The following is a 21,967-nucleotide window of genomic DNA, read 5'->3' as shown; positions in this document are numbered from 1 at the left end:
TGAACACAAAATTCCATCTGCAAACATCAAACATTAAAATAAAAGCGGGAAATTTTATCAATGAGAAAATACTTTGTGGTCAGAATCAAAATGCAGACTAAACAGACAACGAGAAATTTATTTGCATATTTTTATTCAGAGAGCAATGTAAAAGTACTTTTCTGCGGGATTTGCTTAACGTTTTAAAAACTACGTCAAACTGTCACATGACAGACATTTCTTATAGCTCATTTACTCTGATTGGCAGGCTCTCTTGTCAGCTGTGCAGAAAGGATATTATTGGATAGGTTTTCATTTGTTGTTCTCGTTGTTTGATTGCCATAGAGAGAAATTGAGATGAGTAAAGGAGCAAAATTATTGGCCCAAAATTGTGCAGAAAGTTGGAATTTCCCCGTTTTCCTAATGAGAGCCGGTACAAATTCGTTGTTTGATTTTGGGAGCTGGTGAGAACAAGAGTCTATTCTCTCCCCTTCTATCAGGCTGCACAAGCAACACACAAATTTCCTGCAGTTTTGATTTGAAAGCAGAAATATGTTCCTCTTATTTGGTGTGGCCATTGAGAGTGGTTGCGTCTGGGCGTGTGTGTACGTTTGTGCGTGTTTGATGTTGTTGGCTAGCTGAACTCTGGTTTACTGTGTTGTTATATTTCAATGAACTGACAACTCAGTTCTATCACAGATACCGAGCCGTGAATACACGCACACAATTTTGTCGGAACGCACGCAAAACTTATTGTTGTTTCTCCCATTTAACAAAAGGAAGGAAATCTAACCCTTGAAAACCGAAACGGAATTCGTTGGTTGTTGGCTCGTTCGTTTATTCGTATGAGATTCAAGTTTATAACGATAATTGCTTATTTTCTCCGAAGGATATAAAGCAACAGTAACAACAACGACTACAGCAAGCAAAACGATACAAGTGTTTAAACCAAAAAAGAAAAAGAAACAACAAGTGTATTGGGATTCATTTGAGAAGCAAATCAATGATGTGTTTTTATGCTTAAATTGGTTCAAGGAAAATTTAAGTGAATTCTTTTGTCAAGCAACAACAACAATGGAATAAGAAAATTGAATTTGAATAAATGCAAACATAAATAAGTAAATAGCAGAAAAATATGGAATACATTAATCAAATATGTGGTGGTCTTGGAATAAAAAAAGTTCTAACAAATTTTGAATTGAAATATTAAAAAATCAAGAGAAGCATATATAAAAATATTAAAGAAAAATAAAATATATGTGTGTGTTATTGTGTGCAAACTTTATAATATGTGTGTGACATTAACAGTAATTAACCATTCGGCGTTTTAACAAAACAGAAGGTATTATAAAAAGTTTAACTTAAATGCGAAATTATACAAATCTCCCCAAGAAATAAAGCTCTTCAATAAAATCTCTTCCTTTAATAGTGCATTTGTTTGTATTTTATTTCGATTTTTCTTTCAATCTTGTGCTTAAAAATACACAAGAAAGCCAAGGAAGTGTATACGTTGTAAACTATTATTAAGCTGCTTAAGTAAAAACAACAACAGCAGCAGGAAATCACAGGATTTGCTTTTATTCGCCCAAACAATGCCTTTCGCTCAGTTGTCATTTGTGATGAAACCAAAATAAAAGAAGAAAAAACTAAAAATTGAAGAGGATTATGATCCGTAATTGTTATATACTTTGGCTTGAGGCCAAGCCAAAGCTTTTTGACGTACATTTCATAGAAATTGTGACCCCAGCGTGTGGCTATTGAAATACTTTGTAAAGTGGAACCGCTTACACTGTGCAACAAAATGGAGCTCAAAGTCTGGGGGGTGGATAATTCCTATAAGAGATGAAAGCCCTTGGTGAGTATATACAGAACCCCGGAGGACAGATTCGCCGTGAGTCGAACTTTCGCGATATGGCGTGATGAATATTTAGCTGGAGACCCTAAAAGCCATCTGGAATCAGCGTTATAACTTTGTTCGCTGTAGTTTAAACTTATATTTAAGATCACATGTCTTCAGTCAAATCAAATGAGGATTGTTTTTGTAGAACATTTCGACCTTCTAACTCGCTTCCTTCAATGTCCTTTTCGTCCTTTATTTCAAGAACCGTAATAAAAGTGGCACAAGGTGAAATTTTTCATCTTCGGAATATTCTACAAAAATGTCGCTCGGAAGATTTTAGGTACGGTTCCCAAAGACAAAAAATCGATAAAATCTTGTTTAAGCGGTCGTTTTTCACTTTTACCCGAATCTTGCTCAGACAGCCCTATATCTATTTATTTCAATATATTATTGTTAAGCTATTGATGACCCAGAATTCTCGGAGTCATTAAAACAGTTGGATCTCGTTTTGCTAAGCACGTTAATTTCATTATTTTTTGGAATGAAGATCCGGATATCCGAATTATGGAACCGGTTATTCTGATATTAAAACCGAATTTTTATCCGGTTTTTATGAACCGATTAACCATATATGTATATCATTAGAAAGCTATTAAGATTTTCAATCAGATATGATTAATATGCATTAGACATTTTAAGCGGCTTTGGTGCTGGAACCGTTTCTTAACGTTTGTGAGGATACATTTCTGTGCGTGAAAAAAAATTATTATCATGACCTGGGGGGTGGAAAATTCTTTTTGGAGGTGAAAGCCCTTGTTGAGGACATACAGAACCCTGAAGGGCAGATCCGCCGTGAGTCGAACCTTTGAGTTATGGCGGGTTGAATTCTGGGATGGTGACCCATTATTGCAAGTGTAAAAAGTTACGTAACTGAATTTCAAGTGGGTGTAGGGTTCTACTGGGACAGTTCGACTCACGGCGGATCTGCCCTTCAGGGTTCTGCATGTCCTCAACAAGGGCTTTCACCTCCAAAAAGAATTTTCCACACCCCAGGTCATGATAATAATTTTTTTTCACGCACAGAAATGTATCCTCACAAACGTTAAGAAACGGTTCAAAAATACGGTTTTTTGGTTCCAGCACCAAAGCCGCTTAAAATGTCTAATGCATATTAATCATATCTGATTGAAAATCTTAATAGCTTTCTAATGATATACATATATGGTTAATCGGTTCATAAAAACCGGATAAAAATTCGGTTTTAATATCAGAATAACAGGTTCCATAATTCGGATATCCGGATCTTCATTCCAAAAAATAATGAAATTAACGTGCTTAGCAAAACGAGATCCAACTGTTTTAATGACTCCGAGAATTCTGGGTCATCAATAGCTTAACAATAATATATTGAAATAAATAGATATAGGGCTGTCTGAGCAAGATTCGGGTAAAAGTGAAAAACGACCGCTTAAACAAGATTTTATCGATTTTTTGTCTTTGGGAACCGTACCTAAAATCTTCCGAGCGACATTTTTGTAGAATATTCCGAAGATGAAAAATTTCACCTTGTGCCACTTTTATTACGGTTCTTGAAATAAAGGACGAAAAGGACATTGAAGGAAGCGAGTTAGAAGGTCGAAATGTTCTACAAAAACAATCCTCATTTGATTTGACTGAAGACATGTGATCTTAAATATAAGCTTAAACAACAGCGAACAAAGTTATAACGCTGATTCCAGATGGCTTTTATTGTCTCCAGCAAAATATTCATCACGCCATATCGCGAAAGTTCGACTCACGGCGAATCTGTCCTTCGGGGTTCTGTATATACTAACCACGGGCTTTCATCTCCAATAGGAATTTTCCACCCCCCAAAATTTCGGTTCACAGTGTTAGTAAAATACAATTTGTGGACAATTGCCAATTCCAAGGGCTTGTTGTTCCACTTCAACGGAGCCTCTAGAAACAATTTGTCATTGTGATAGTTATGTGAAGGTTTCACTGTTTAAAAGTAGAAACGAATTACAGAAAAAAGAAAATAAGTGAAAGCGATGACATTTAACAATATTTGTGCAATTCAAACTGTGTGTTCAAGGATGCTACTCTAACGAGCGAGAACAAAGAATATGATGTAAAAATTGTGCAGATTGTTTTCCTTTAAATTAAGCAATACAAAAAATAAATTAATGAATATTTTTAGTTAAATGGAAAAATTACAAGTGATATTTACATCAACGAGGGAATAGTTTGCTAAAGAAAATGAAACCGTAACAAAGTGAGCAAAAGCCCACGGAATTATATCTCAGTATTTGTAAATTTTTGTACTTTGTACTTTTTTATAAGTTTGCTTCTTTGGAATTGGGAGTTTTTACGAAAACAGTCAATTTAAAATAAAACATACAATGGGAAACATGCAAAAAATTGTAAATTAGTTCTTAAGTCCCACAATACATCGTGTATCCCAAATTAAATTAATTCGGTATTTATTTTGCAATTTTGCCAGTAAGGCTGAGGCAAGGCATATCTATTGGTTCTTCAAAATGTAAATTGGGTTTTCAAAATCTAGTAGGGTCTACTAAAAATTAAAATTAAATTTCACTAAAAATTCGAAATGTTCATCCAAAGGTGTAATAAAAAGGAGCTGCGACAGTTCTGTAGTGCGATTTTCTAACACATTTTTTGAGTTACCGACAAAAATCGGTAAAATTAAAACGCAAAATTATGAATGAAAAGTTCAAATAAAAGTTGACAACACTCTTGCTATCGGTATAACTTTACGACTGCTTTTTATTTTTATCGCTAACTTACCGAAAAATGTCCGTAATTTCCGAAATTATAAACGTTTTAATTTTACCGAGAATTGTCGGTAACTCAAAAAATGAGTTAGAGAATAGCACTACTGATTGCTTTATGTTACCATTTTGATTCAAATTTGTTATTTTTTAGAGAATTTTCAAAATGTATTTATTTATTTTTTCTGAGAAAATGTTAAGAACGACCCTATTATTCAATATTTTCTTTGACATTAAATTATTAATAACAACAATGTTGTTTTTGTAAATTTGTTAGTTGTTTTAATTCATGCATCTACCTTATATAAATGTGCCTTGGCTGAGGGTATATAAACTTTGAAGGTTTATACACTTTGATACGACGAAACATGTACATCATCGAAATAATGATTTTAGACCCCAAGTATGTATGTTTGGACGAAATTCGTTTAGACAATTTGGAGTCGATGAGGTCACATCCGTTGGTCATGTTATTTGCAAAAATACAAAGATAATTTGAGGAATAAAATACAAATTTTATTATTCTAATTTTGTTATTTTCCGATTTTATAGGAAAAGTTGAAGAAAACATTTTTGGAGTTCTTTCCCATTTTTCGTCAAAAATTCGTGCAGTAATGAAAATATTCGGTTGCAAAAAATGTTTGCCTTATGGTTTTTCTATTGGCGAACATAATTAGAACATTATATATAGTGAAATTCTCTTTGGCGACCACGGTGTAGCATCAGTTGCATAAAATCCGTAAAATGGCAATAATTTCCGCGAAGTACATTTACATTTTATGCGCATACGATTTCAATGATCACCATTAAAAAAATAAATCATTTTATCAAGTTCCAGGGTGCCACCGTGGTGCAATGGTATGCACGCCCGCCTTGCACGCTGAAGTTCGTGGGTTCGATACCCCGGCCAAGCAACATCGAACAATTTTTAACGGTGGCAGTAATGTTGGCGATATTTCCTGAGTATTCTAGCCATGTAAAACTTCTCTACAAGTGGTGTCTTAAGACATGCCGTACGTACTCGGCGATAAACAGTAGGTCCCATATCATTGAGCTAATATGAAGCGGGGTGCACTCATTGATATGAGAGAAGTCTCCCTTGTCCCATATGGGATGTTTGTGGAACAATTATTTATTATTATTTCAAGTTTCAGTGCGATCCATTAAGAACCGTCAAAGTAGTATCACACTCAATTAAAAAAAAATCTATTGTATATCCGGATTTTCGATAGTTTTTAAATATCTGTTTTCGAAAAATTTAAACGGGTGTATCGTTCAATTTACTTAAGTTAAAATGACACATACAAAATGCGTTTTAATACGCGATATATAAAAAACATTTTTTGCAAAGTTTCGAAATTTGTGGCGTATGCGCCTTCGCTTGTTAGATTCAGAACGCATAAAACACTAATTTTACTCGGGGTTGCACAGAAATTGTATGACAGTTGTAAAATTTGAACCAAAAAAATTGTTTTTTTTTTTTTTTTAAACAAAAATGTTGACTGCGATCCTATGCAGAATATATGCTCGACTTATACATTAAAAAATACGAAATCGTGAGTACTACAATCACATAATAAGCTTTTAGAAAAATCTAGTTACGCGTTCGGATGGGTGCCACCGTGGTGCAGTGGTATGCACCCCAGCCGTGCACTCAGAAGGTCTGCGGTTCGATTCCCAGGCCAGGCAACATCAAATTTCCAACGGTGGCAAAATACCCCTCAGTAATGTTGGTGACATTTCCTGAGTATTTCAGCCATGTAAAACTTCTCCATAAGTGGTGTCGTAAGACACGCCGTTCGGACTCGGCGATAAACAGTAGGTCCCATATCATTGAGCTAATTTGAATCGGGGTGCACTCATTAATATGAGAGAAGTCTCCCTTGTCCCTCCTGGGATGTTTGTGGAACATTATTATTATTAGTTAAGCTGTACATTGCGTTCTGAAGCTAATAATTTGACAATAGCAAACAAAAACGTATTTGCATCAACACATTTTCCCCATTTTTAACTTAAAAGGGGCCACAGTTTCCGCGCGAAGAATTTTCTTAAAAATCCCTCGGTGGATCGTTCTAAAACAGTACATTTTATCGAAATGCATTCAAATGCATGATGAAAAACAACAGTTCCCGCGTTACAATACCCCAAACATGCGCTTTAACATATGTATGTTAAATTCCTACCTAATTGCCCATATGTCAAAATTTGGTACAGCGCCACAATACGGTACCTACAGATTCCACGTATTTTGAAGCAAACTCATGATACAAAAGCAATCTATTTTATATACAGCATATTAATTGTATTTTCTTCTTTTAGTCTGATACTGATACTTTCTTACTTGTTAATATTAATTTAATTTATTAATTGGAGTTGAGCTGAATGAACTAATATTTTCCTTTTTTTCCGAAGGCTGGGTTAAAAAGCGTTTGTCATGGAACATTTCCAGATTAGAACGGGAAAATCCTCGTCTATGTTCGATGACAAGTTTGGTGTTTTAATTAAAATTGCACTGTTCCAGGACCTGGAAGAATCTACAAATTTTACTACGAAAAAAATAGTTAAAGTAGTATACTCTTGCAGATTCTGGAACAAATTAAATATTCGCAGTTACAATATTACAATAACTTCAATATAAGTATTTGTTTGATGAGCTGCGTAACTAACAGCGATGTGGTTGTGTGGGAATTCTTCTTCGATCATTCAGCCCAACTCCAACGAGAAATTAATAAAAATTAAGTTGGTATTCTTAAAGACAAATATAGACCATCTTTATCAACCAACATTTTCGGCAGATTTAAATCTGATAAACAACAAATATTTATTATAGAAAATTTAAAATACATAAGGTAAATCATATATTAGGGGACACTTCCTTTTATAATATATAAATATTTGTGCAGTTCAAATATCAACGGTAGACATACATTGTTAAGAAATTGTTAAGGTCCCATTATTAGGATACAATTTGCATTATAGTTTATTACAATGTATTTATTTTAATAAAAGAACACATTTTTATTGAAAATTACATAAATGCATAAATCTGTCAACATGCAGACCTTGAGGAGGACATTTTCCTATCATTAACTTTCATTCAACTCTTGGTCAATCATATGGAACTTCCTTTTATGATAGTCCAAACGGCGGGCCGTGCATAGTGCGAAATACTCAGCAAATATTGCTGAGGGCTTTTGCGTTATTAAAATAATATTGCCTGGGACTCGAAACCAGGAATTTAGGGCCTGTTTATGTATGTCGATAAGAAAATGAATACGCAAGAAAAACTACCAAATTTGAGTGTGCTTTTCAAATTTGTTTTTTTGTTTTGAAGTAAAAGCAAAGGAAATAATATTTCAAAAACTAAGGTTTGGGTGTGTTTCATGCGCACACATTTTCGTTTCGAAATACATAAACTGGGGTTTAGTGTGCAAGGAGGAAATACAATTAGGTGCCATCCAACATATCCTTTTAACGTTTTCCACAATTAATATGATCTTCATTACAACAATAAAATATTTATACAAATTACATTTTAATATGTACAAAATAACATTTTTATAAAGAGAGAACAAAAGAAACAAACAACAACAAAAGAAATATGAACAACTTTTAAATCGATAAAAGTTACAGAATAAGACTACTGACCTAAAACGGAATTAATAGCAACATTTTGATCGCTTGTGGCAGGTATATCCAAAAGACTGAAATCGACTCATACAAATGAATCATATCGTTCTGTTACCCTTTTTTCTAGTGAGCAGATGTTTATATCTTCAGCCTTTATGCTTAATACCATAAAAAATGTGCCTCATCAAAGTAATAGCAGTGGTTGATTGGTGCGCTCGATAACCCTGGAACATTTCAACTGATTTTGTCCAAGCTTTGGATTTCGTGATGTTGTTAAGAAGCTTAGCTAAAGTTCGGTTGGACCACTTCTTCGGTGACCTCTGCACAAAAGTTTAACATTTTTCGCTACAATGGTTCATACGAAAACAATCGATGGGAGTAACCGTTTGGTCCAAACTTTGCACCTTGTAAAATTTCTTCCAAAAACAGGTCAGGTCCGAATGTGGACTATATCGGTCCATTTCTAGTTGTTTAAACATTTTGGCTTAGTAGAGATTAAGACCTGTTGGTGGATACATTTTACAAATTATTTCGGATATTTATTGAGAGAAGTCTCCCTTGTTCCGCCTGGGATGTTTGTTGAACAATTATTATATTATACTTCTCGAGATAATGTCCCGAAAGTTCAAAAAGCTGCATCCACAAACAATAGCCAAGATTTTTTACACCCTAAGCCTTACGACTAGTGAGGAAGGGTACATACATTTCAATACGATTAAAAATGTGCCTCCGACAAATCATGAGCTTAGATCCTAACTATGCATAGCTATGTTAAGAACAGATCCGTTTCAGATAATTTATCGTCGATTTAGCCAGGCTGAAGGACACGATAACTATCGAACGGAATATGCTATTTGGTCCAACTTATTTTAAGTTCGAAGATGGTCCATAAATATCCACATTTTGGTGTAGCTCCCACATCGCGCTTACTTTGGTTATTTGAAAATTTTAGCTATAGTTTGCTTCCGAATTAGGTGTAATTTGACATGTCTATATCAACCAGAAATCTGCTTACCAAAACTTGTTGGCATTTCGGGGTTTCCATGGAAATTAATTATTTGCACACAAAGTTGTTGGTATAGACAAGTTTGGTGTATCCTCCTAGATTTTCGATATTTTTGAGTCCAGGTAGTCTCGGACAAAATATTGTAGTTATATTTTAGAATAATATTCCCAGTTCTCTGTGGACAGAACAAATTTTTATAAATTTTGTTGACATTGGACCGCATTTATTCGAAACGTCCATAATGTTTAAGAGATATATTATTTTGCATGGACCCGAAAAAGGCCACATATTTCTGCAAATAATTTTTATGGAAAATAGTTTCGGATGTGTAGCCGCTATCCTATGTGTATATAGATGAAAACCTGTGAATTGAGCTTTCAGCTATAGACACATAGGATAGCGGCTGGGTCTCTATCTAAATATATAAATATTTTTTTTTTTACTTGAATTTGTTATTCCAAGGAATTTGCTATATCCAAATCTGAACGGATTTCAATATAATTTCACAAATTTATTTCTAGATCAAGAACGGCCGAAAATTTCCAAATCTTAACCGACTCTCATTAAAAGCAATAGCGTTCTTGCTATGTCTAAAAATGATTTTCTCGAATTAGCTTGATTGATATTTACATGGGAAATATTTTTAGCCACTTTCTCCATACACTTTCTCCATTTGTTTCCATGATGGAACAGTGCTTCTACCAGGGGTATTCAATAGCTCCATTCCAAAAGAGCGAACTGTCAAAATTGGGATGCACCTACAAATTAGTTCAAAAAGTACGGGAACGGAAAAATAGTAAACAAGTAAGAACTTTTTATATCCTCCACCACGAACTTTATTGAGGTGAATAAGAACAAACACTTCCTCTTATTGCAGGAGTACTATATCCCAACTGATAATACTCCCTTCAAAAGAGCTCATATGGGGCGTCATCGTCTTTCCAAAACAATGGACTAAATACCAAATTTAAGCTATTTCGGTGTGTTAATTAGGCTAAAACGTTCAAAATACCGAAGAGTTCTATGGGCGCTATATGAAGGCGTGGACCTATACCGACAAATTTCACGTGGAAAGTTTTATACCCTCGGTGGGATATTGAGGCCATAACCTTCAAAATACAGAAAATCGAGAGGTACTGTTCTATGCGGCTATATGAAGGCGTGGACCTATCCCGACAAATTTCAGTTGGAACGTTTTACACCCCCAAAGAAGACTAACTACCAAATTTCAGTATATATATGAAGACGTGGACCAACAAATTTCAGGTGGAAAATTTTGTACCGCCGAAGATTAACTACCAAATTTCAGTGGTTTCGTTGGGATGTGTCCTCAATATCCCAACGAAACCACTGAACCGTCAAAATACCAAAAATCGGGACCTATACCGAAAAATTTCAGCTGGAAATATTTAATCCCCCAAAGAAGACAAAATACCAAATTTCAGTCATTTCGGTAGAATATTGGAGTCACAACCTTCAAAATACCGAAAACCGGGAGATACCGTTCTACGGGGGCTATATGAAGACGTGGACCTATACCGAAAAATTTCAGCTGGAAATATTTATTCCCCCAAAGAAGACAAAATACCAAATTTCAGTCATTTCGGTAGGATATTGGGGCCACAACCTTCAAAATACGGAAAACCGGGAGGTACCGTTCTACGGGGGCTATATGAAGACGTGGACCTATGCGGACAAATTTAGGGTGTAAAGTTTCATACTCGCAACGAAGACTTAATGCCAAAAGTCAGCCATGTTGGTGGGATATTCAGGAAACAAATCCTTTTATATGTTTTTGGGACTAATTCGTTTTATTTTGTGATAAATCTAGTTTCTGTCTAATCAGATTTTCTCTACGACCATCCTAACCATATATGCATTTGGATAGGATTCCGCTGTCTACACATCGTCGGTGTCATGCTTAAGTGTTCCATACGCCATTTTTGACATTTTGAGATAAAGATACCGTACAAGGTTTGAACCATGCTCTTTCAGATTTTTTAGTCGGCTTTTCTCTATCTCTTATAGTTTCTGAGATATTCAGATGTCATTATGTTCCATATCCGCTTTGTGACCCAAAAATCTTGTCGTTTTGTTCCATATCCATAAAGCCTGGGGTATGGAACAAATCAACATTGAACTTTTTAGTTCCATATCCCTGTCGTTTGGCGTATGGAACAAAAAGGGACAAAAACGAATTGTTCCGCACCAAAAATGATGGCGTTTGGAACAAAAAATTGCCCATTTTTGCCAAGTTACGAATAATGTGGCATATGGAACAAATCGTTTTAAAGGACTTGGTTTAAAAACTGAAGAATAATAGTTTCTAAATCCAAATATTTTTGAATATTGTATTGTTATATGAACACGAAAATTTATCAATCGTTTAAACAAAACATCCCTAGTTTAAAGACAAAATTATGATGCAAGTCCACAAAAATATAGGCAAAAACGTCCATTCGACTTGAAGCTAGTGTGGACACCGACTACAAAAATGGTATTATAAGAAAAACGTGTTTAAATGTTTTATGTTACCTTAGAAATGTAAAATATCAATCCGTTTTGTCCGATCGAATTTTTTACCACAAAAAAGTAGTGATAAGTGGAGGCAATCCCTTAAATAAGTGTTAAGGAAACCTAAAATTATGGTCCTTGTTGTATTTATATGAGAAAAATAAATGTTTCATTAAAAGTCCTGATTTTTAAACTCCACAGTAGCACTTTATATAAGGGAGGTGGAACACGATTGATAAAAAGTGTTTCGGTTGAAATGTGACAAAACGTGTTCCATGTGACACAAACTGCCAAAACATGAAAAAAAGATTCCATGGAACAATTCAGCAACTTTTTGCAATTATAAAAATTGTCCATAACTTCTAGACTATCAAAGATATCTGACTAAAATAAACTACTGATATATTCTATGAGTTTAGTTAAGTAGAACTGAGCTCTTAAAGTTTTGGATTATTGCACCATTTTTATCCTGTATGGCCTTAAACATTAACTTGAGTTTTTCTCGAATCAGGCAAATGGCGTATGGAACACTTAAGCATGACACCGACGACATAACAAATGATGGTAAAATATCTAATATTAAAAGTCTTGGACTTTCAACAAAATAACGCCATTTACCTTATTAGGAAATTTCTAATGAAATGTCACCCTCACCCAGTCCTGACATAATAAGTATGACTTTATTTTAAACCTTAAACAGAATAATACGTTTCACATTTAGGCATATGTCTGTAACAAAGAGTACATAATTTTATTATAGTTTCGCTTTGTAAATAATATTCAATAATAAATTTTTTAATGTTGTTTAATTTTTTATGTTCAGTGGATAAACGTTGGCGGAGTTTACATTTATATTTTATATAAAAAATAATTAAACAGTTAAAAGTATAGTTTCGATTCTCGCCTTAAATCCTCATCAGTTCCCTTGTGTTTTTGTTGATGGATATGATCCCCCGGTGTTGTTCTACAATAACATCTAAAGTCTACCCAGAATTAACCCTTGGTAAACAGTGTTTTGATACAATATTAAATCAAAGTTACTTGGATTAAGTCTTACAATTTTGAAAATAAATATAAAAGTTGTCTATCAAAATAAAAATCCCAAATCCATCGTTATATATTTTATAATCATTGTAGAAACCGTATGGTTACGCAAATAACTTGTTTTTATTTTGTTGACATAAAACGTCCTAATAAGTCTAAATAAATTTTCTTAAAACGTCATTAACAAACAAAAAGAAAAATTATTAACAATAAAAATTCCCATAGCAATGTCTTCTATATGTGTAGGTAGACTTTTCACATACTATGGACATATGTATGTACGAGTATTTGTATTATGTCTGATGTCTCGACATGTTAATGATAGACATTTTATATTCCATAGAAAATGATACATGTCGAAGAAAAAGGCAAAACGGCAAATGTAATAACCATCTTGTTTATGTCAAAGAAAATTGTATGACAATTTGCCTTAAATATTATTACAGACAAAAAAGATGGAATTTGTCTTCATTACAGTTAATAAGCGCAAAATGTTTATATGAATTGTAAATTAAAATTACATATATACATACATATGTATGTGTAAACATATTGATTTTCTGATTTAAAGTGGGCTGATTTTAAGTAAATATTTTTTTTTCAAATTCTGTTTTTGATGCGCGGATTTAAAAGTAAAGTGAAAAACATATTTATGTGTTTTTTGTCTGTGTGGATAACACGTAATGCGTGCAATATTAGCTAAAAAGAAATACAAGTGACAGTATAACTGATTTAAATTTAAATTCATAAAAAATACGTTGTCTGCTTCTAAATAATTTCTCAATAAGGGACAAATTTCTATTAAATAATAATTACCTTACAAAAGAAGACCTGTTGATCTTGGCCTGCGCAATAATGTAAATATTCAAAAATCAATATCTCTTTATCACATTTAAGAAGATTATCATTAAAAAAAATACAAAAAAAATTTTGCGTTTTAATGTGTATAACATCTCAAATTGCCAGGCTTGATAAATTGTTTCTTCAACAACTTAAAAGAATATCAAATTAAATGGACAAGCCCACCAAGTTGGCTACATTATGTTTTATTTTTTGTTTCTGCTGGGGGGAAAGGAACAATAAACTACCACCACCGCTATACCTGGTGGCGCCCCACACAAAGACCATGGTAATAGAATAACAGTTTTCGTTTGCTTTTTATGACCGCACTGTTTCGTGTTGTCCACTCGTAGAGATAAACAAATATGGTGGAAGGACATATTAAAAACAATTTACTGTCATGGAAACAATTTATGTGATGTGCTGTTAAATCTTTAATAACGTTTTTTATATGACTTTAAATTTGATAGAATGAATTTCGGTGATATTCGCAGATATAAACAAAAACGGAAAAAAACAGTAGCTGACTGGGACGACGAAGTAGTAATTTACACCACTGTACATACTTTATCGAATTGGAGTTTATATACACAACACGGTGCGCCTGAACTAACTTTAAATTACACCTGGGATGTTTTTGTGGATTCTGAAACAACAATGTTCATAGATAAGAAACATAAAAAACAAACAAATCGTAGCAGGGATTTTTAAATAAATCACGACCAAAGGCCACATGTTTAGGGGTTATTTTTTTAAATTTATCGAAATGAAATAAAAGAAAATGTTGTAGCTGTGAAAATTCTCGTCAAGACTCGCCGTTTTGACTTATTCCTAGGTTTTATCATTTTGGAGGAATGGAAGTTCAAATTGGGACAACGCACTGACTGCATCGTCTCCTAGTAAAACACCTAAAACACCTTCGAAAATCACACTCAAGTCCCCAAATCTGTACAGAAAAAATAGCTGGACCAAAAGCAATGCGAACAAGTAAGAACGGCGTTAAGTTTGGCCGGGCCGAACTTGTTATACCCCCTACCACAAGTTGTATTGAAGTAAAATGGAATAATTAGTTTCATTTCGTGTATGAAGAAGACTTAATACTAAATTTCAGCAATTTCGGTAAAACAATGTGAGGCACCGTTCTATGGGGGGCTATTTCAAAACGTCGATCTATACCGACAAATTTCTGACGGCAAGTTTTTAGACTCAAAGAAGACTTAATACCAAATTTCCTATATTTCGGTAAGAGAATGTGGCTAAAACTTAAAAAATACCGAAAATCAAGAAGTACGCTTCTATGGGGATATAGGAAGACGTGGACCTATACTGATAATACTCTTCTGGAATATTTTATAACTCTTGGAAGACTAAATAACAAATTTCAGCCATTTCTGTGGGATATTGACGTCACAATCTTCAGTAATACGAAAATCGGGAGGTACCGTTCTAAGGGGGCTATATCGAAACCTTGACCTATACCGACGAATTTTAGTCGGAAATGGGGCAATATGAAAGCGTGGAACTGTACAGACGAATTTATGGCGAACAGTTTTATATCACATTGAATACTAAATACCAAATTTCAGCCATTTTGGTGGAATATTGAAGCCACAGCCTTCAAAATACGGAAAATCGGGAGGTACCTTTCCATGGGGGCTATATGAAGGCGTGGACCTATACCGACAAATTTAAAGGAGAAGTTTGAGTACCCCCAACGAAGTCTAAATACCAAATTTCAGACATTTCGGTGGAATATTGAGGCCACAACGTTCAAAATACCGAAAATCGGGAGGTGCCGTTCTATGGGGGCTATATGAAGGCATGGACCGATACCGACAAAGTTCTGGGGTAAAGTTTTATACCACCAACGTAGACTATGTACCAAATTTCAGCCATTTCGGTGTGATAATGAAGCTAAAACCTTCAAAATACCGAAAATCGGGAGGTACCGTTCTATGGGGACTATATGAAGGCGTGGTCCGATACCGACAAAATTTTGGGGGAAATTTTGGTGGATTTCATGCGTCCAGAATTTATATTCTTTATGACAAGAGCTACAACTTTGCCTCCATGAGCAAATTAAAATTCTTCGCGGTTTAGAAGATATGCGCCTGCCAAAATGCTCACTTTTGATTTAATTTTTCAAGGATATTTTTAATGTCCTTTTTATCCTGGAATGCAATAATTTATAATTATTATATAAAGCCTATACTCTGTTCTTTAATATGACACCAATACCAGCATCGTACGACTTAAAATATATATATTTTTTTTTTTTTTGAAAAATGTTGACCTTTGAAATTTGTTTGACCTCTAAAAGGTCAAAAGGATGAGAAAACGAAAAATTAAAAATGCCATTGTACTCCATTTTGCCTATACTTTCAAACGTATATAGTCCGGTTCAAGTAAAATTTTGGCTGTCGGATAGTGTTATTCATTGTGGAAAATAACAAAAATGGTAAAAAAGCAAGACAAAACAAACTATCCGGTTCGTAGAGATGATAATAGCTGGACCAAAAGCAATGCGAATAAAGCTGCAACATTCGCTAAGTATTTGCTCGATGTGTTTACACCAAATAATAGTGATGATACACCAGAATATATTCAATCATTCTTAACTCAACCCCACCAAATTGACTTACCAATAAAGACATTTACAAAAGCAGAAGTTACACAAGCACCGCCTTGTGGAAACAATCAACAATGCGTATGAATCTAAACTATATTGCGCTTCAGCCTTTTTAGACATCTCACAGGCTTTTGATAAAGTATGGCATGAGGGTTTGCTGTATAAAATCAAAAGATTTCTTCCAATAAACTACTACTTTTTTTATCAAATCTTACATACAAAATATATACTTTTATGTCAATGGAATGAACGAGATGAGCGAATTAAAAAGCATCAGAGCTGACGTTCCCCAAGGCAGTGTTATGTGCCCAATTTTGTATCTCCCATTTACTTCCGATCTTCCTCAATTAGAAACTGCTGTTATTGTCACATTTGCTGATGATGCAGCTATACTAGCTGTTAATAAAAATCCTACAGTTGGATCCACCACTGTAGGTAGGTCCTATTGAAAAAAAAATAATGTACAATTTAATTAAAAATAATGTAAATATCAAAGTTTCGACAGAAAAAAAATATTAAATAGCTATTAAAATAAATAAAACAATGTCATGCACGGTGCGCCTTAACTATCTTTAAATGAAAAGTGCTTACACCTGAAAAGTTTGGCGGATTCTGAAACTACAATGTTTTATAGATGAGGAAAAAAACTGGAGGAATTTTTAATTAAATCGCGGTTAACTGGTTTGAACTATAGTTTGCACATCGTAATATTTCTACCAGACTTAGCAACCAATTTGGTCTAAACTTTGGAACCCCTAATATTTTGCCCCAGCATAGTTTAAGTTCGAAACATTGGGTACCTTCTTAGGGTACTTACCTCATAAAAATACAATATTTATGTGTAAATTCAGTTTAAGGTCTTTCCAAGGATCCTTTAGAAATTTTAACCGAAGGTACTGCTTGTTACCCTGTTTACAGCGATATTAAGTTTTTCGTAGGCAAGTTCATGCTTTTTGATATAATTGTACAAAAGCTCTAAATTATACAGTAACTGAAATTACTGGTTTGAGCGATATCTATCGAAAGAATGACTCCCAAAGTAAGACCACTAAATCAATATTTTTGCCGGCAGTTTAAAAAAACGACTCAAAGTGAAACGACGTAAAGCGAATTATGAATATCAAAGGAAAACCATGTAAAGTTCGGAGATCGGAGAGTTTTCTTTCACTACGTATTGGTCAAATGTTTCTTGAACTGTTTTTCACAACGCAAAATTTCCTTGTTGCAACTGATTTCTTATTACCTCCTGGGACAATCCTTTCTCAGTCAACATAGTTTTTATGCACTCAGCCTTTAAGGGGTGAGTACATAAGCTGCCTTGCCTGCTTACCTTGCTTGCTTCTGATAAAAGAATAAAAAAGAAAAGGGCAACCCAGTTCGAAATTTGCTCGGCCTTCTTTATTCTTTTATTTTTATTATGTCAGAAATGAAGCAGGAAAGCAAGGCAATCAGGCAAGGCAGCTTATGTACGCAGACCTTTAGGCTAACGAGGGTATGTACCTCATAGAAATAATGGATTTAGACCCCAAGTATGTTTGGAAATGAATTTCAGGTAAATTGGAGTCGAATTAGGCCTGTCCGTTTGTCTGTATGGCTGACTGGTGCACACGGTAACTCTCGAACGGATCAATCGACTCGAACCAAATTTTGCACTTCGTAATATTTTGGCCAAACTTATTTTAAGTTCGAAGATGGGTCGTATCGGTCCACTCCTTCAGGTACCTCCTCCACAAAGCTTCAACATTTGTCTCCAAAATGGTGTGAACGATAAATCTCGAAATAAGCAATCGTTTTGGTCCAAACTTTGCACATCGTATTACTCCTTCCAGATATAGATCGGGATCGAATAGGAACTAAATCAGTCCCGTCTTTAGGGTATCTCGCACACAAAATTTGAGAAAAGTGCAGTTTGAGTAGTCGTCGCGGATCCATTTAACATTTTTTTTGCAGAATCTTATTTTCACGTTCCTATAATAACTTTACAAAATTTTCCGGAGTATTCATACCTCATGAGATTATGGCCCAAAAGCTCGAAAAAACCCTTCCGGCATTACTAAAATGACTAGTGTCCAAGATAACTCTCAAACTTTTTCAAAACTTGTTTTCCAAACTTAGTTTAACGTAATTAAATATTTCAGAATCAGAAATTTGTTTTTTTTTTAATTGTTGGTATTTGTCAATGGTATCTTCATATTCTACGTATTTTGAAGCAAACTCGTGATACGAAATCTATAAATTTGATATGTATATAGGCTAAGGTTATACCTTCTTCAGCACAGCCAATCACCAATTTTCAAGCTTCGCCAATAAAATACTTCGCTTTGAAAATAGCGGTTATTTTCCAAAAAAAAAAGAAAATACGCTTCGAACACAAAACAATGCAACATCAAAAACGAACGACGCACAGTGAAAATGGGTACTGTTTGGGCAACGACCCAACTTGGAAAATAACGCAAGTGAAGTGAAACAGCGCAAAGCGAGGTCTTGGTGTATTTTGAAGATATTAATTACATTTTTTGACCGAACTGCTTGTAATTTGACATCGAGGTTCCTAATTGTGGCAAAACTTCTCCACCAAAAATTTTCTACGTAGGTGCCTCCCGATTTCAGGTATTTTGAAGATATTAACTACAACTACAAATTGTCTGTTTTGGTAAAGTTCCCATATAGTGGTACATTACGATTTTCGATATTTTTAGAATTTAGAAGAATTTAGAAATTTAGCTAGATTTTTTTAGATTTTTTTACCGTAATAGCAACAAAACTTCTCCATCAAAATTGTCATCGCAGGTGCACAGCTTGATATAGCCCCCATACTAAAATGCCGACCGATTGAATATATTTTTTAATAATTTTTTTAAGTTAATTTAGGTAAAAAAAAACAAAATTGCAAACGCTATCCCAATTAAAAAAACGCCACAATGCTTCTAATTGTTTTTTATTTTAGTTCAGAATGTTTGGAGGATATAAATAGTCCGGCCCGGTCGAACTTAACGATTTTTTACTTGTTTTACTTATGATTGCTGCACACCTCCAGGATGAGTTCTCCGTTCATTTCATTTCAAAATCCAGATATAATATCATAATAGGTTCATATTCAGCATAGTGGCTCCCGACCGATGCACTTTATCAAATTGTCGCCTAAGGTCATGAACAACTGGACCGGTAACCAATAGGCTCCTATTATCTTATTATTCTGCAAACTGATGTTAACACCGTGTTCAGAGATTAATTCTGCGGCGTCGTCATCGCTAATAATGTATGCAAAACTTGAGTGTAGTATTTGAAACTGTAACCAGATAATCTGAAACTGTTACCAGATTATCTCCAACACTTCCAACTATCACAACATTAACCATTTCTGGTGATTTGATCTGGTCTCATGTACAGTGAGGGAACTTCATTGTGGAAGCTAAATTTTTTGACAGATATCTTTATTTTCAGTGTTCGTTCAATTATTGATATTTTGAATTCTCACGAGTCGTAGTAGGCCTTCTTCCAGAAATTGTGTAAGTCCATGTTTTGTAATATGATTGAGTTGGGCAATCTAGTTCCTAGTTCCAAAACGTATGAAATATAACGTGTGATGTTAAGTATACGCAGTTTGTTCAAAGAACAAATGTGGGCCACTGGAGCTGCGAATTGAACTAGATAGTTCCATATAGTTCCTTTGGCACAACTCTATAATGTGAACCAAATTACGGTACCTGCAAAATAAGTTAATTCCTTAGAAAAAATTGACCTAAATCGGTAACTAATTTTAATAGCTGTGCTTTTGAGCGAGCAAGATAAAAGATCAGGCATAAATTGCCATATCGCATTCAAATTTTCTGAAACCGATTTTATTTGGTTCCCTTTTGTTGTAATCATTATCCCAATTCAAATTGACATTGTGAAATCTAAGAATTCTTATTAATATACTCTTTTTTATCTTTTCTCGTTGCAGATACCAAACTCGATGAAATATCTGCCAACCCAATAATAAAATGCTTTCGAAAAACTACTCCATACAATTTATTTGAAACCGAATGTGTTTGAAAATTAAATCAACCAATTTGGAAAATACCTAATTGAAAAAAGTGACGAAAAAGCATTGAAAATAAAAGTGAAATTCATTCAACAATTAAGTTATAAAGTTTAGGAAATTAAAGTAAATATTTTATATTTTGCAACAACCCACCTAACCAATTTAAAGTGAATGTGTGCATGTACTGTTGTGTTTGGCAAAGAGTTAGAAGCAGTCTCTCTGTGTTGTAAACAAAAACGTTTAGGCCTGAGAATAGACTCACAAAAATGTTAACTCATGACTGTTTAAACAAAGAGCATATTGACCAACAAAAACAACAGCAGCAACAAGAATTTCAGCAAAAATCGGTTATTCTACCATCAGCAGTGGATACTAACAGCAACAACAAAAGGCGCAAATTCAATAAAACTAACAGAAAAACAAAACTGATGGCACAAACACCGACTATGATGGGCATGAGAATGACGATGATGATGACAACGATGTCCTCCAAAGCACATATGGCAACAGAAACAGCTACTACAACATTTAGTGAAATTCCAAATCAGGAAGTTTCAATGGCTCGTCAGGCTGCAAAACAAACAACACACATGACCTTAAAAGAGGCTTGTGAAAGCATATCTGAGCCAGCAGCAACACCGACAAAACCAAAAGCGACAAAAAGAATCAACAATAAGCAAAACAAGTTACAACTGCAATACAATAAACAGCAGCAACACCAGTACCAGCATCAACATCAAAAAACCGAAAATTGCTCAAACGACAACAACAACGGCAACAAAAAGATAGACAACAATATTGTGTGCTTAGCGTTAGAAGAGCAACAGCCAAATATTAGTACTACTGACCCAGCTGGCACTCAAGCTAATGCAACTATGTCAGCTCTACAACTACCCACAATAGTTGAGGCAACAACATCCACAGCGACATCCACAGCAACGGCAATAATACAAACGACAAATGCATCAGCAAAGGATGTGGAAAATTCGCTGAATAAAACACAATGGTACAATGTTTGCTTTAGTTCAAAAGGCAGCCCAAAGCAAAAATGTGCAGCAGCACATCAACAGCAGCAGCAACAACAACAAAAACTTAAACAAAATGAACAACAGGAAGAGAAACAGCAACATTCACATGTTTCTCATGAACATACACAGGCACATAAATGCAAAAGTGCGAACATTAGCCGCTGCTCCACCACTACCACCAGCAGCAGCATTCACAGCATAGTGTCCCAAATAAACAATAACAAAAGCAACAACACCGCCAACATTACCACTACATCTGCCACCACCGCCACCACCAGCAGCAGCACTATTATCATCTCAGATATCAACAGCAACAACAACAATAGCAAATGCAACACGAACATCATCATCAATCCAACTACAAAACCAGCAACTATCACAGCCTCCAACAACACAGCAACAGCACAATGCATCCAAGCTCTTCTTCTTCTACTTCTTCCTCGTTTTCCGTTGCGACGACGACTACGATTCAACCATGTCATGCAAATGGAATCTATGCTGCGTACCCTGATGTTTGGCTTTGTGTTCATCATCATGTCGCTGCAATATCCAAATGGTAAGTGAGAGTACATTACTTTGACTAGTGCTGTTGTTGTTTCTTTTTTTTCAGCATCATCATGTTATTGTTGCATTTTCTG

The 21,967-nt window shown here is 34.6% G+C and overlaps 1 protein-coding gene across 1 annotated transcript in view; it reads left to right on the top strand.

Moving 5' to 3' along the window:
- Positions 1 to 514: 514 nt before the first annotated feature.
- LOC141388704 (uncharacterized) overlaps positions 515 to 21,967 on the top strand; it is a 534,459-nt gene continuing 513,006 nt past the window's right edge. Inside the window, exons 1-2 of the mRNA XM_073958881.1 lie at positions 515 to 1,321; positions 20,221 to 21,885. Of these exons, the coding sequence (XP_073814982.1) occupies positions 20,568 to 21,885 (1,318 nt within the window). The 5' untranslated portion in view covers positions 515 to 1,321; positions 20,221 to 20,567. The remainder of the gene's footprint in view (positions 1,322 to 20,220; positions 21,886 to 21,967) is intronic.

This window comes from Musca autumnalis, unplaced genomic scaffold (genome assembly GCF_047663935.1).
Source record: "Musca autumnalis isolate F117 unplaced genomic scaffold, ASM4766393v1 scaffold_1, whole genome shotgun sequence".
Classification (NCBI taxonomy): Eukaryota; Metazoa; Arthropoda; class Insecta; order Diptera; family Muscidae; genus Musca; species Musca autumnalis.
The sequence above is the reverse complement of the archived record's forward strand: the minus strand, read 5'-3'. Positions and strand labels throughout refer to the sequence as shown.